Below are 16450 nucleotides of genomic sequence, written 5' to 3'. Positions count from 1 at the left end.
TCAAGTGGCCAAATATGAAACATGGACATGTGATTGAAACGTAACTCCTATGAAACATCACATTATAATGTGGCTCTAATTTTAGGTATGAAAGCAGTAGGAGTGAATACAGACCGGCATTTTAAAACCTAACCTGTGAGATTCTAGCATGAAAAACAGAAACTGGAAGCGTTTCAGCCAAAACTCTGATTTGTTCACTTCAAAAATTGAACAAAAAAACAGAAAAGTGTGTTACACCCCAGTGTGAGACTACTGTGACTACTCTACAAACAACTGAGAGATAAAAACTACGCAGCTCTTTCATTACATGGCGAGTAAGCAGGATCACAAATGAAAAGGATATACACGTGACAGCCGTGTCACCAGTCAGTGCAGCGGTTGAGGCAACAAAACAATCAGACGGCATCAACCGGAGAACTGGATGCACTGAGCAAGACGCCAAGTCAGATGATTTACCCTCTCTAGTATTCCTGTTCTGTTCACGCGTGACCTTGGAACACTTTGTGCCCGCAAAACAGCCCTTAGATACTTGTAGCCCAAAAAAAAAAAAATCAAGTGAGGGGGCGTGATTTTCTCAAGTGACAAAGCACTTGGACCATTTGGACCTTAATGGAGTCTCTTTGTGAGTTACAGTGAGACAGAGAGCACAACAATCACGCTGAGTGGTTCCTGACACAGGTCACCTACATACAAGCAGCACAAACAGGAAGGAACAGGGAGAGTAAGTCGCTTCATACATAAAGTGGATGTTTGACTTTGTCTCTTCAGCTCGGTCTTGTGCTCTGAGCTTTGAGCTGTACCGTGTGAAGAGCTCTGTTGCCACCTTCTGGACAGAGAACATGTTTGAAGTTTGATCAGGCACCATGTGTGACCATGTGTGACCGTGCAGAAGGATGAAAGCACAGCAAGCATCAAGGAAAAATGTCATTTCTACTGTGATACTCTGAGCGAGCGGCCTAAAAAAAGATCATATCAAGCACACGTGACAGTCGCCTTCAGTATTTTCCTGTACATCAGCATACTAACGTGATGCAATGCAAGCCCAGCATCAAACTGCAGGTAAACACATCAGCTAACACCCAGCAATGTTCAGCCACATTTTCCTCAGAAGCTGACTGAGTGCTGACTACTGCTCTCGCTTTCATCATCTGACCTTTTAAGTTGGTGAAAAACATTCACCAGATGAGAAACAGAAGCTTTAAGGAGAATGAAGTTTGCATCCTTTAATATTGATCCAGATGTCAAACCATAGTTATGGAAAGTACAGACTTGTTCTTTGAGCTTTACTGAATTAATCAAAATAGAAATAGAGAATATTGCTAAAAAAATAAATAAACAAAAAGCATTTAGATGAATTAAATCCAAACTGCCAAACATATCTTTAAAGTACTTTTACTACAAATCCTATTTAACAGTTAAAGTATTTGACAAGAACCTGCTGTACTGTATATGTAGAGAGGGGGCTTCTTAGATATCACTGACCCTGACAGGGAGGAAGGGGGGGACTAAGTCGGCTGCTGTACCGTCATCAGTGTCCACTACCACAGCAGCTTAATCAAAAGTGTCAGAGCCATTTTTCTCCTGTTACTGACGACCCTCTTGATACATAAATATTTGTATCATTTCAGTTTTTGTCAGCACAACATGGGCTATTTTAATCTATTTGCTGCACGCATGTCATGTTGCACTGGGCCTTGCTGAAAAGATAATTAGACAATGTGATTATAATATTGCTGTTGTGTTAACAGGTTGTTTCTGCTGCTCCCAGGTTAATTCAATTACAGGGTTAAACGTGTTGATTTAATTTGTTAATAAAATGCCTTTTAAGCCTGTGGATTAGCTTTCTAATGCTGCTGCTTAAGAAGTTCACTCTTATTATGGAGACACAGCAGCAGAAAGGTCAAAACGTCAGCACTGGCACCGCAGCGTGTCTTTCAGTGTGTCAGATAACTGCACGACCCCACGCCTCCTTTATTCGGTTTGTCAGAGAAACATTATGTTTGCTGTGTCTACTGTGTCTCTACTGTATGTGCATGAGTTTCTCTGCTGTTGTGTGCACTTCAATGAGCCCTGGGGGCTCCAGGAATCCACTGGGAACAAGGAGCTGGGGATGTGTTTGTTCCCAGTGGTGCCGCTAGATGTCACACAAGCAAACGGTGCCTCACGTTAGGTCTCACACCCAGCTGAATGACACACACACACACACACACACACACACACACACACAGCCTCTGGATATTGATTTCTCTCTCTGATAAATCATTTGGGAGGCTGAGAGCTCGGCGCGTTAAGTAGAAAACCATCATGTGTTGGTAACCCTTCGCGTCTTCGCGGCCACGGCGGCGGCGCGTACACTTCCTCCGTCGTGCTTCAGACCGGAGTCAGCAAGTGAACACCCCGATCACCGATCAGCGCGTTCATCGCATCCATCAGCCAATCAGTCTGTCGCCACCGGAGCGCCTCAACCTGGACGACCTCCGGAGTGACGCGCATCTCCGGTTAGTGCGAGTGCGTCGGGGGAGCGGTGCCGGAGGAGACGCGCATAGCTGCATCTGTCTGTGGCGCTTTCGTTAAAACAAGAGCAGGGAGCAAGTCAGCTGTCGTTTGAGCGATGCCAGGGGTGACCAAGTACAATTTAGTGGATGACGCGCACGATTTGAGGATCCCCATGCACAACGAGGAGGTGTTTCAACATGGGGTGTGCTTCGAGGCAAAGGTAAGGAGCACCTGCAGCAGATACTGACAGGAGGCTTGAGGAGCAGAGGAGCGTAATGGTTCAAAATATTCAAATGAGGACCATTCATTTGCGAAACACATATCACTAGTGTGATATCTTTTTATCATTTCCAACCGTGTGCTTATGTGATGTGGATCTTATTTATTGGCCATATAAGATATGGATTGTTGCCTACTTTGTATGACTTGTGAAATGTTTGGAGTACAACCTAATCATCATTAGAGCTGAGATAATTTTGGCCTTTAGTGTTTCAGTCAATCAACAAAATTGGGGCAACCAAAACAAGACTATTGTGATAATATTGGGACTAAATTCTTTTTGTTCATTTTTACATGGGCAAAATTAAAGCTGGATGATTCACTGAGAAAGTGATCAGCAGATGAATTGACGTGAATGATGTGTAAATGAAAATCATTTGCCTTTTTTTTTTTTTTTTACAGTAATGCATGGGCAAGTGTTGTTTTAACTAATAGCTCGATGAATGCTGTGGCCTTGAAAAACAGTATTTATTTACGTGTCATTATAGAAACACACAGCTTTATGTCATTATTTTTATAGTATTATTATAGTATTTTTGTCAATCAAAGACTTCATTTTTGGCTTTTCGTAGTTAACAATGTACTGGAAAACCATCACAACCAGTAGAGTGCTCTCACCACGTAACCTGTGGCATTCAAACCCTCAAATTACAATTACAAAATTATCTCACAACCTCTCTCTTACATTTTGCAGTACATTGGCAGTTTGGAAGTGGGACGCCCCGGTAGTCGAATGGAGATAGTTGCTGCAATGAGGAGAATTAGAGTAAGACACTTGACACAACCATGCCCTGAACTTGACCCCTGTGGTAATTGCAGTCCAAACACTTAAACAATGACCTAAATGGTGGTGCACGCACATTAATCCTCTATCTCGCTCTTCTGTTTTATGTCTCACCTTGTGCACGGTGCTCAGAGAATTCTCTCTCCCCTCGACATCCTCTTTACAGATAAATCACCGGTCTGCGTAAAACTCCACACTCGGCAGATTCAGTGGGCTGTCAGGAGAGTTTTAAATCAAGGCAGGATTCATAGGGCAGCTCAGATTTTTTATGGCTGAGGGGAAATACGGCACACAGGTTTATACGTGATACCATTAGAAAAACCAACATCTCTTGAGCATCCTATTTTAGACCAGACAAGGCCACTGGACGCACAATGCCTTGTCGTTACGCGTCACTGCGGTTTTACAGAAGCACTGGGAGGAGAGGATTTAGCTGCTTGTCAGCTGTTAGATCTAATCTAACAAACAAGTTATCATGTCACTCAGATCTCAGATGGGCCACATCCGTAGTGACACCCAGGAAGGACTTAATCCTGATCCCTCGAGTACAGCTCAGGATAATGGCTATTTGATTGTACTGGCAAAGATCTAGTGCTACTGTGGGTTTGAATTTGTGTAGATGGATGGTATGGGTTTAAATAAACACTTTTTATTAAATACTGTATATATTACTGTAAAGAAAATACATTAAGAGAAAGAGTGATATTAAAATGGATATGTAATTCAGTAAAAATAAATAAATAAAGCCGGACCTGTTTGTGAGCTCTGTAATAGCCCAGTAATTAAGAATCTTCGCTTCTGGGGGAGACAGACACTGAGTATTCAAAAGCTAACGTGCCCTTTAAGTACTCGCAGTGGTTTAGAGATAAAACTATCGCCGGGGTTGACCTGTAGAGCTTAGTACAGCCGGGGGCAGCGTTAGTCTGAGTTGCTGAGGCTGATGTGCATGAAAATGTGGCGTGAACACTTCTCGTGTTCCACTTCATTGCCCTCTGACAGATGTGTGTGTGGAGATGGATGGTCCTCCTGCCCCAGGTTGCACGGTGCTGCATTAACCTGGATAACACACGCTAAGGGAGTTGTGTCGTTCACCTAAAACAACTAAATCCCGAATGCGTGTGGAAAAAAACTCCCACACACAATGAGGCAGTTGAACCGGATAAAAGAACTTGACAAGAAATAACAAGAGGAAGAGCTCCTCACTCCTGAATGTGACACCGGTCGCAGGTTTCTAAACAAACAGCTCCTCATTCATTAGGGCTCGAATCACCAGATAGGACTCGTCGTGTTGGTAAAAGAAACATCCCTCACTTATTTTCTTCTGAACCATCATTAAACAAGTGTGAAGGAGCTCCAATTATGCTGAACATAAGAGACAGAACTGGGTTGTTATTTTTATACAAACCAAAGCAAAGACAGAGAATATCCAAATGTGTCGTGCAGAGCGGGCGACGGTTTGTTCACCGAGGAAGACTGGTGGTTTCACAGAACTTCATCTGACCAATTAAACATCCGATGTTGGACTTTCAAAGTAAGCCCCGTTACTTCACCAAAATTCCTTGCAGTTCTTAGATCTCTGGGTCCTGATATTTAGAGTCTGCGCCTGCAGTGGAGGCAGAGGGTGCAGGCTCCTGCATTAATCAGGGAGGGGGATGAAAGTGTCCCACACATGTCTGCCTCCCTCTGGGAAGTCTGCCTTTGAAAGCTTAAACAGCTCCCAGAAGCAGAAACTGACAGTTTCTGAATGTTTACTCAGTCTGAGCTTTCCCCCTGAGAGGATGATAGTCAAAAATATCTTCCATTGTCTGTATGATCTCTTCTCTCTTTTCTAAAATGTGATTTAGCTTGTGTAAAGAGCTCCATCTCAGCGGGAATATGTGATACGTAGTGTAATGCAAGTCACATCACATAGCATTACATTCAATTTGGTCTAATTTACCTTTTGGATTACTATTGTGGACCACGTTGAATGTTAATATGCGTCTTCCTTCACAGTATGAATTCAAACTGAAGAACATAAAGAAAAAGAAGGTCAACATAGTCATATCCACGGACTGTGTTAAAGTGATTTTGCGCAAAAAGAAGAAGGTCAGTCTCCGATTTTATATCTACAATTATTTCTTGTCTTTTCAAAACACACCTTTGACACTGTGAAGCTGTGTTTTGTGTTGTAACAGAGAAGAGGGTGGTCATGGGATGATAACACCATCTTGGTGACGCAGGATCCCATCTACAGGTAGGCTGTCCTCACGGTATTAAATCAGAAATATAGACAGACGCCAAATAACCAGGCAGCTTGCATGCTATTTAAGGATCTAAAACCCACTGAGCTGTCATGAATTGTCTTGATCCACAGGATTTTTTATGTTTCACATGATGCTCAAGACTTGAAGATTTTCAGCTACATAGCCAGAGAAGGACAGAGCAACATCTTCCGCTGCAATGTTTTCAAATCTAAGAGGAAGGTAAGTTTAATCCGCCGATCGACTTAAAATGCTCGAACTGAGTGACACCGAGTGGCAGCTTCCTTTATTAGGATGGACACAGTGGTCACTGTAGTTTATTTTGAGTCAGTCCCATATACACAGAATGCAATCATTCAAATCCACATGTGCATAAATATATATTTAAATACGTCATGCTTTATGACCAGCATGTCAAATCCATAATATTCCTTTAAGGGCATTAGAGTTCTATCAATTGTTTCATCTAAACCTGTCCTCAAAAGAAACTGGAGCGTCCTTCTCAAAATGTTAACCCTTTAAATTTTGCATCTTGCATTTGCATAGGGTTAACCCTAATGCATTGACAGCAGGACAGGCCAGGGAAGTCTCAGAATATTAAGAGACCGACTAGCACACTGTTGATTCAGGTCTTATCGTTGTGGATTTTGTTGCACTCCGTTGCAGTTAGTTTCCAGCTCCACAATTTGTAGATAGCTTCTTCTAATCAAGATAGTTCTGCTCATTGTCTTGGTGATGTATTGGACTTGTACGATGAAGCAGAGACCATTTTTCCCTCCATGACAAAAACAGAGCATCAGTGAGGTTGACTCCTATCCCTTCACCATGGATACCAGACAGTGACTTAGTGAAGCTGAATACTAATCATCCTGATGAGGAGACAAAAGAAAAGGGAGCTTTTTTCAGTCAGCACTTAAAGACTTTTTCAACACTGCTGAACAAAAGCACCCACTACATTGTCAGGGACGTGGCCGCTGTCGCCTCACTGCCTCCCGGTGGCTGCGGAGCCTTATCTGGGTGCTGCAGACCAAGCATGCGTGCTGAGTAGGAGGCGATGGACCAGCTGATAAGAAGAGGTTTGATTTGTTTTGATCACGGCATGTTGAGCCCCACCAGGGCTTCGATGTCAGCCCGGCACATCAGCACAGCCTTTTGTGTTTGGGCTTGGGAGGGCGGGCTTTTTCACTTGACAATTTTAAAACAGAATGTAATTTTATATCGAGGGAGCAAAAATCCATCATATGAGTCTTTTCCTGCGTTATGGTTTTTTTTTTCTGTTTTGTTTTGTTTTTGCCGTTTCACTTGATTGAACTACTTTCAAGCTTGGGTTACCTTGACATATTGAGTGAATGCCCTGGAGGCAAGGTGATCCTCCAGAGGCGGATAGCAATAAATTTATATCAGTGCTGCTTCTGCTACTGTTCAATATAGAAGACACAGAAATCCACCTTTAGTGAGACTCGGGAAGGACATGGTGGATAAAGATTAATTCCAGTGGATTTAGGTTGCTTCCACGGGACTGCATATCAGAGCATTAGGGTGGTAAAGAAGCCTTGAAATCGATCGCGGAAGAGTTGGCGTCTCATAGGCCACGTTGAATTTTATTGCCTGTGAGTTCAGCTGACATTTAATTTGATAGCAATATTAAACATAACTACTTTTCTTTTAACAAGGATGACAGAAACAGTAGGATACTACAATTTACAATTATTTTCATTAATGATAACTCTCTGTCAGTTTGTCCACAGTATTAGCGAATATATATTATAGTCACTTACAAACACAGGCACAATAGGTTTAACAAAGACACACTTTCATTTAAAGATGCTTAAAGAGGCTCCAATCAGTACAGAGCAAAGTCTTCCCTCTGGCTGCAGCCCCTTCAGGGCAGGTGTGAAGGTTGTATCCGTCGTCTTAGACTGAAGGAACATATTCCTCAAGTCTCTATTTTTACCTCATGTACATCAATCTGTGTCTCGCCCCCTTCTCTAAGTGAGCCGGTATCCTCTGTGACTCATTGTAGGAACATGTCAGACATTAAGTAATTGTTCTGGGTCCAAACCTGCTGCGCGACTGGTCGCTAGTTTTTGAATTAAACTGTGCTGTATTGATAAATTGATGATGCTGACACACCTACTGTCTGCAGCAGAGTGCTCTGCAATCACAGCAAACTTTATCTTCACTCCCTCTGCCACCAGAGTTACTTGCCTCTGAAATAGACCAATCTATCACTGTGACAGCAGAATACATGCAGAACAGATAGACGAAGACAAGCACCTGAAGTGCTGCGCTCATAGTATCTTCTGCCATTAATTTTGTCTCTATCTCTCTTGGCGTTTCCTTTTTGCTTCATGTTCACCTCCCATTCTGCTTTAATATCCCCCCTTTTTCTCTTCCTGCTACTGTTGTGTCTATTTTTCAAATTCTTCCTTGTTACATATGCAAAATTCACTCTGTCTACTCTCTTTCCTTTGTGCACAACTCCTCTGGCACCTCGTTTTCTCCCCTACTGCGTCCCTTCATTTTTGCATCCTCCCTTGCTGTGCTCCTGCTGCTACCTTCCTCCACCCCTGCTCTCAAAACCTCAACTCACACACACATGCACACACCTCCCTCGCAGTCTCAGGCCATGAGGATCGTGCGGACTGTAGGTCAGGCGTTTGATGTGTGTCACCAGCTGACCCTGCAGCAGAAAAGTGATGACCAGGAGGATGAGGAGGGGAAGACCGAGGAGTCTGAGGCAGTGCCAGGTGACTCACACCTACCTACACACACACACACACACACACACCTGCCTGCACGTATCCAGTCTCCACACCTCTCCTGTCTCTCTCATTCCTGTTCTCCTTCCTTCACAGACACAAACTCACTCTCCTTTCTATTCTCCTTTCGCACAGCTACATATAAACTCCCCAGGACTGCTCTTCCTCTCTCTCCCTCATGCTTTGTCTCTCACACAAACAAAAACCCAGAGCGCCTTGCAGAAATAAACACTGGCAGAGCACACACCTCTCTGAGGAAAGATGTCGTTATCCACTGCAGATAGTTTCCTTAGCAGCTTGCCATGCTGCAGCTGCAGATTGGGTTTGTGAGTGTTATGCGAGCCATTGATCAAAGGCCTTGCCTGTGTGGGCTTCTGCCAGCTCTTTGCCCACTTCTGCAGCTGCTGTCACCGCCTCTAGATCATAAAGCGCCAAGTAAAAACAGCACGAACCCCCCCCCTACATATGTATCTGGTCTCTCTGCAGCAAAGAAAAGATTTGCATTGTCAGAAGAGACGGACCTTGAAGCCACTACAGAGGAGAGCATTGACTGCGTCTCCTCGTCAGACCTGGAGAAGAACAAAAAGGACGAGGCCCTCGCTAACGAGGAACAGGTAAGAGTAGAGACCTTGTCCTTGATCATTTCTGTGTTGCTTATACAAAACTGCAATATTTCCTCACTCCATTAGAAACAGGAGGTTGCAGATGAAGAAGACAGCCCCGCAAAGTGTGATTTATGATTTATTATGGCAACCTTGATAATCAGTTCATTGCTTGGTTCAGAATATCTCAGAAAGTAATAAAGAAAAAGTGTTCCTTACAATTCAGGCCATCAGTGGTCCGAAAGTCAAAAACCGTCAATTTACTTCGATAACAGCAGCAAATATTCACTATTGAGAGTCAACAACAGTTGAGTTTGTTTGACAGGTTTTATTTTACTTTAAGTTACTTACTGCACCAATTCTACACATCACAACAGTTGTATTTACCCCTTGTAATGAGTATAACCTAGTTTTTAAAAACTCTTTTTAAATGTTTTCTCTAGTTTTATAAAGTATGAGAAGATAACCCTGATGATGTCATCTTGAAGAGATTACACTTATATCAACTCATAAGCTAAGGATGGCTGATGCTTGATCCATTCGTGCGACTAATCTGACACTAAGTGCAATGCTAAACAACTGATTACGAAAAGGGATCTAATCTCTTCATCCCACAGGAATAATATCTGAGAACAGTATGTGCTATATGTTCTGTAGGATGTAGGTTATTTTCCAATGTTTGCGGCATTATTGATCTGAAAGTTAAACAAAGTTTGCGTTGATGTATAACGGAGAATCACAGAGGGACATGATGAAAGGTCGGCACCGTTAAAAGTTGTAGAAGACGATCAGAAAACATCACTGAGGGATGCTCGGTATAGCAGTCAACCACATCTTTAAGGGCTGTTTGTGAGGAATGTCTGTGAGGCTCTACAAAATTGATGAGAACTTATAGTTTATTGATGAAAACACAGCGTGGTCTTGTAGCGCCGCTCTGCGCTAATCCTGCAATGTCAGGCAAGCAGCCATGTGCTCTGATATTTGTCGGCTCATTTTCCAAAGCAGCCTCTGAGACACTGCGAGCTTCATTACTCAAGAAAGAAAACCCGCTACTGTTCTAGTGAGAAGCTAATTAGTTTGAAATGAACTGATACTACATCTAATTGCATGGGTACAAAAAACAAGGAATATTCTTTTATTATTATTGCCTAAAGCGTTTCTGCATCAATAAAGCAGCTGTATTTCATACAGTGCGTTCACGTGTCACATCTCTTTTTGAAGGTCAAGTGTCCTTCACAACGTGGTCTTAATGACAAGAGAATCCACTGTATTGATCTCCTGTCTCAGATATTACAGATAAGTCGTGTCCTTCATGGCTGCTCCTCCCACAGCAGAGTCTACTAGTCTGTATCAAATTCCCATGTGGTTCAACCATCCTGCAGTAGACCACTAATGCTTATCAGAAATAGATGGAGTCTACGGCAGAACTAAAAGGAGCATTAATATTCATCTGACGTGAATGTTGCTAAATGAAGCAGGATTTTGCTGACACTCATATTACTCATATCAGCTTTAAATGTGATTAAATCGTGTGTCAGTATTGTGTTTTCAGCTGCCGCCACGCAGTCATATTGTGGGTGTAGTGCACGTTTCAGACCTGATGTGATGTTATTTCAAGATATTTCAATCTTCAGCTTGTACAGTGGCAGCAGGAAATAATGTAAAGGTCTACAGTGTGAGTCAATGTGCTGCTTTGGTGTTAGGCCCTCAGAACCAAAGTCCAGGCTGTTCTTCCTGCACTCATCTCACAGTTCACCTGTAATTCAAGTGAACGTCTAACAGAAAAGGGGACACAGTCCTCCACGAGTAGCAACCACAGCTTCTGCAATGATCCAATTTGATGTTTGAGCTCTGATGTCTCACCTGCTCTCTCCCTAAGCGCTCACCACACTTCATTTATCTGCACCACAGTAGCATTGTAGATCTTCAGTTGATACTTAATATGCAGGACAGACTGCGTGTTAATTCATCACTGAATGTGTTGTAGAAGGCCCTGAACATCAACCAGTGGCGATGATATCTGGTAGTTTGAATATCTATCTGTGGATTTTTCTGTTAGGATTAAAAGAGACAGGCTTTTTTTCTGCATTTCTTTTGATGAAACTTGAAATTTTTGTCATTGGTGCTCATGTACTTATGTATTTGTAGTTGCTCTGTTTACTCCAGCTCCCAGCTTCTTCTGTTTAATGCAAACAAACCAGCAAAGCCGACATTTATAAAGGAAAGAAATATTCACAGCTTTTCACAATACTACATTATTTTGATCCCGTTAGACTAAGTAAAGCCCAAGTTTGCTGTCACGTTTTCTGCAGGTGTCTGGTGACCCATCCCTTCTACTGAACTCTCCTGTCCTTGGAGCTTCTGTGTCGGACCAGTCGGCAGCAGAGGGCCCCCGCCCTGCAGTGCACCAGGTCCAGCTCCTTCGGAAACAACTGCAGCAGCAGGAGCAGCAGGCGCTGGCAGCTGCAGCACAGGTACTGAGGGCAGTGGACAGTGTTTTGTCACTGAAACTTTCAATATTTTTTTTACACACAAATCAAATTTATCCGATTTTGTCAGCTTGGATTTAAAAGTTTTGTTAAACGAAATCCTCGGAACCTTATCATGACAAGCCAGACCTGATTTTGCCAACTATTACTGATCACATTTTGGATAATAAATTGTCTGTTAGTGACGAATTTTTCTAGATCACTTTGTTAAATTACCAAACAAAAGCCTTTTCCCGTTCCCTGACATCTCCCATTCTGTTGATGTCTCCGCTTGTCTCGTAGCCCACGCACACCTCTCTCTCTCTCTCTCTCTCTCCCTGAGCTGCTGCCACGGTGTGAACACAACCGTCGCTCTGCTCCTCACATCATGTTTTTTAAATACTTTGGATTTAATGGCCAGATGGAATCCCAGGGTGCAGCGCAACAACATTTTAAGAATATCAGACAAGTGGTTTTAAAGTACGCATCGAAATCGCCTAATTACGATTCTGAACTCGTATGGCTTCAAATCAAACTTTCCAAAGCAAATAATGAAACACAAACCTGGCATGATCGTTAAAAAAAAGAGGGGAGAGTAACGGTTTCATCTAATCTGGTGATAACAAGAATGGTGCGCTCTTTCCATTTTCAATCATCGGCGTGTTAAATAGGCCCCGAGGTATGTCTAGGTGTTAAATACAAAATGAAATCACTGCTTTTATTACTCTGTTTAACAAACATGCCAGCAAACTAAATAGACTGAGCTGAGGTTTCAATGTTTTTTAAGGATTAAACCTTTTTTTGAATCTCAGTTGAAGTCAGAATTAACCATTTGTCTCTGTAACTTCCAACCACTGGACCTTATTAGTCAGTTTTCTCTTAACAAATGAATGGGAGTCAATAAACGACTCAAAATTCCTTAGATATAAAAATGTAATAATGAAATCTGTTTTTCACTGTGTGTCTCTTTGGACTGTTCAGGTACACGTGCTCCAGGACCAGCTGTCGGTGGAGGTGTGCGCGAGGACCGAAGCCCAAGCCAGGGTGCAGAGACTGCTGCAGCAGAACACTGACCTGCTGCAACACATTTCATTGCTGGTCAAACAGATCCAGGAACTGGAGCTCAAAGCTGCCGGCCAGATAACGTCTAGTGAGTGGAAATCAACTTTGGTCTTGACTCATCGCTCAGCCTCCCCCCTTTTTCATTTACAGTATGTCTGTATTTTGTTCAGCTGCATTGGACCGGTCTCTATTCCCGTGTTTCCCCGTCTGTCTGTCAGCTCTTTTACTTTCCTTGCACTTCTCCTCCTGTTGTTACGGCTCTTTTCCTCATTCACTTCTGGCTCGCAATTAATTATCCCGTGGCAGCCCTCTCAGAGGATTCAGTGCTGCTCTCTGCTCTCCCCTCCCTACATGTAGCCTGTGGCAAAGTGCTGCCAAATAGTGATAAATTATCAAATCCTGTCAGCACAGACTTCATCCCACTCTACATAATCTCGCCTGCTTTGCTCAGACGTCTATTTTTACATGCCTTACATCTCTGTTTACATGTTACAGCTGAAATTCTTTCTGTGGGTTGTTGTGGTCCATCTCTTGCCCTTTTTTGCTTTGTTCTCAGTGGGCTCCCAGGACAGTCTACTCGAAATCACTTTCCGCGCCAAGCCGCCGAGTGCGCTGCGTGAGCCCCTGACTCCTTCCTCATCCACAGGCCCGTTAGCACCTCAGTCCCAGCTCCAGATTAGTGACGGTGCCTGGGTTTCCACCCTCCCCGGGCCCTGCTCTCCAGGCACTATGGGGGCCAGCACCAGTCCTCTGGGGCTCAGCGGCAGTGGACTGCGGCTCGAGTGCTTCCGTTTCTCCACCCGGGGCCTGGACAGCCAGGAGCAAGGCCAGGACACAGGGGAGACTCCCAGCGATGGAGCCACGGATGAGAGCTCACTTCTAGGCGAGCAGGTTTTGGGAGCCCTGGAGCTGCTCCGGTTTAGAGAGTCGGGGATCGGATCCGAATATGAATCCAACACAGATGAGAGCGATGATCGGGACAGCTGGGGGCAGGGGGAGGGGACAGGGGCTGAGAGTGCAGCTCGACTCTTAAATGTGCTCAATGCAGAGGGGCTGTCGGACTGCTTAGGGGATGAGATGGCTGTGTAGTGATGCTCTTAAAGCTGCACCAGGCAGCTCTGCACACCAGCTCACCAATCTCAATACGACTGTGTAATAACACAAAAATCATGTATGGTTACGTCATAAACTGCATTTTCTGCAGATATTAATTAACGACGGCTAGTACTGATCAGAGCACCTTTGTTCTGGCAAAATTATAAATTGTAACTTTAAGGTTTTGATTTGTCCTTTTCACAGACAAGATGTTTCAGTGTGAGTGGCTGATGGAGTGTCATTACTTGTACAGGTATCAACAGGTACGGCCATGAGCCAAATAATCTGACCTGAGAGCAAATGAGTCCAGGTACACAGGATGTGCTTTCCCATTATGTGTTAATAAGCTCCACAGCACATACACTGGGCATTACTTGTAGAAAAATCCAACCTTTAGCATTTGTTTTCTCATGTACCTCTACATGATGCAGCTTGTGACCTGTCAGGTTACTGTGGTGTTTCGGACTCTGTAAGTGTGTCACATACTGTCACGTGTGCATCAGATTGATGATTGTTGTACCTTATGTTCGGTTCTCTGACTTGGTGCCATCGCCACTTGCTGGGCTTGTTACACTGTGGCTGTTTCTGTGTTTATGAATTTGTGACACACCATGGTCGTTTATGTTGTTTTTCTATGAAGATCTATAGATAAAAGACTGTCTGGACATACTAACGCTTTTTGGAGTGTGAAATTTCTAAACTTACTGTGCTTGCTATGACACATTATCAGTAAATCACACATGGGTTTAAAAATGTGCATGTATCTCTCTTAGTTGGATTCTTTTTCTTTTCAGTCCAATACTTCGATTAACTTTAACTAGATTTGACATGTTTGTTTTTCTCACACATTTTATTTTACATAATTGAATGACATTTTATAAGTAGCTGATACTGTGTGTCAGAGGGAATCATCTCACTGTGCAGGTGCTGGTACAGTCTTGTCTCTGCTGCTTCAAAATGTAGCCACCACGTATTCCAAGTATTATTTATTAATGCCGTACTGCGGCAGCCATAAACTGCTGTGTCACTGTTGCTCCACCCTTCAGCCTTCAGTTGAATAGCGCGGAAAATCCTGAAGTACCAATTCAGGGGAAGATGGAGGCGTATTTAGGAAACTCCTGGACTCCTTCATATTCTTCTGGCCAGCTGTCGCACCAGCTTCATCACACTCGCTATGAGCCAACTATTTGAATCATTGAATTAAAAATGTGTCTTTGAGCTCTTTCCAAAATCAATTAATCTCTTTCTAGCCTTCCTTTTTGCCGCACTCACCTTCCTCCTCTCTTTTCCCCGATGCTTGTCACCTTCTTCATGCTCTTTTGCACTCACTATCTGTCATCTGTATCCACCTATCCATATTCCTATGTCAGTCTCTGGTTTTTCTCTCCAAGGTTGTGTCTGTTCACATGAAGTGTGCAAAAAAATGAAAGTGCACTTAAATCTGTGTTGCTTCTTTTGGGATTAAACGCCCTTTCTCAAATGGCATCTGGTGCCACAGTACAGCATGTCCAGTGCATTTAGTGTGACTTACTAATGGCTCAAAAGGGTGATTAAAACTGAAACACTGTATGCATCTGACATAAAGATAAGCAGCACCAGTTCTGGAGCTGACCTTTTCAAGGTGTTTCCCTCGTTAGTTTATATAACAGCTTGAGAAAATGGGATGTGGGCATGTGGAAGGTCTTCTGCGAGGGTGCTGGCATTCTGTTATCATTAGAGATACACCAGCTGTGGTCATTAAACAGGGTCAGCTCCAATTAAGCTTGCTGTGCGAGCTTACAGCGGCGGCGTGATGAAACGCTGGAGATAAGATGGAAGGCATGAATAACATCAGCCATTACCCACCCACATCCAGACAAAACACCCCACAGCTCCACTAGGAGAGCTGCTGCTGACACAGATAGTGGGTGGCCTCCAGGACTTGGCCTCTAATTTCCATTACTTGCTTTATTATAAAGAAAAATGGTCTATAGTGGCATTCTGCTCACCCTCTCTTTCTCTGAATTGCATAGGTGTGTTACATGTAGCCCTTGCTTTGTCTTTTTAACAAGACTTCAATATCTCAACTATTATTAGTAACTACTATTTGCTGGATTGCCGTCAAATTCTGCACAGACAATAATGATATAGAAAGAATAAAAGTGCATTACTTTGTGTTGAAGGTTTTTCATCTACAGTTGTCTGCAAAAGTGTGCGTCACTGGGCAATTTGTTTTCGAAGTAATGAACGTAATACAAAAAAGCACCAAAGAAGTGTTACTTGTCAAATGTTGATATAATGTTGCATTAACACTTAACTTTAAACACACACACACAAAACAGTAATTGTCATATAGCCAAAAATCTGTTTTACTCGTGACCACCTCACTGACTCATTAGAACTTGAAAGGAAAAGTGTAATTTTATGAATAGATATTGTTAAATTATGACGTTTCCAGACTCTCCAAACCTTGTTGTAACACTCAAAAATCATGGACTCCTCTAAGCAGGCAGCAAAATGAATACAGAGCAGAAGAGGCTTTAAAAGCAAATCAAATTCTTTCCAGTTTTCAGTGTCATTAAAACATAGCTGAGACACAGCGGGAGTGAAGAGAAGACGTGGGAGACAAGACAACTTTCAGATCAAACTGCAGGACGGCTGAAGATCTGCAGGAAGGTTT

At 43.1% G+C, this 16450-nt stretch overlaps 1 protein-coding gene across 1 annotated transcript; it reads left to right on the top strand.

The window, feature by feature from the left end:
- The first annotated feature begins 2423 nt into the window (after nt 1-2423).
- On the top strand, nt 2424-14543 carry LOC113171409 (carboxyl-terminal PDZ ligand of neuronal nitric oxide synthase protein-like). Its single transcript, XM_026373741.2, has 10 exons — nt 2424-2716; nt 3470-3541; nt 5555-5647; nt 5737-5795; nt 5916-6024; nt 8423-8552; nt 9051-9178; nt 11479-11640; nt 12616-12784; nt 13253-14543. The coding sequence occupies exons 1-10, from the start codon at nt 2612-2614 to the stop codon at nt 13783-13785; spliced, it is 1560 nt and encodes a 519-aa protein (XP_026229526.1). The 5' UTR covers nt 2424-2611; the 3' UTR covers nt 13786-14543.
- The last annotated feature ends 1907 nt before the right edge of the window (nt 14544-16450 follow it).

Source organism: Anabas testudineus, chromosome 17 (genome assembly GCF_900324465.2).
Source record: "Anabas testudineus chromosome 17, fAnaTes1.2, whole genome shotgun sequence".
NCBI classification, from domain to species: Eukaryota; Metazoa; Chordata; class Actinopteri; order Anabantiformes; family Anabantidae; genus Anabas; species Anabas testudineus.
Note: the sequence above shows the minus strand (reverse complement) of the source record. Positions and strands in the feature narration are given on the sequence as shown.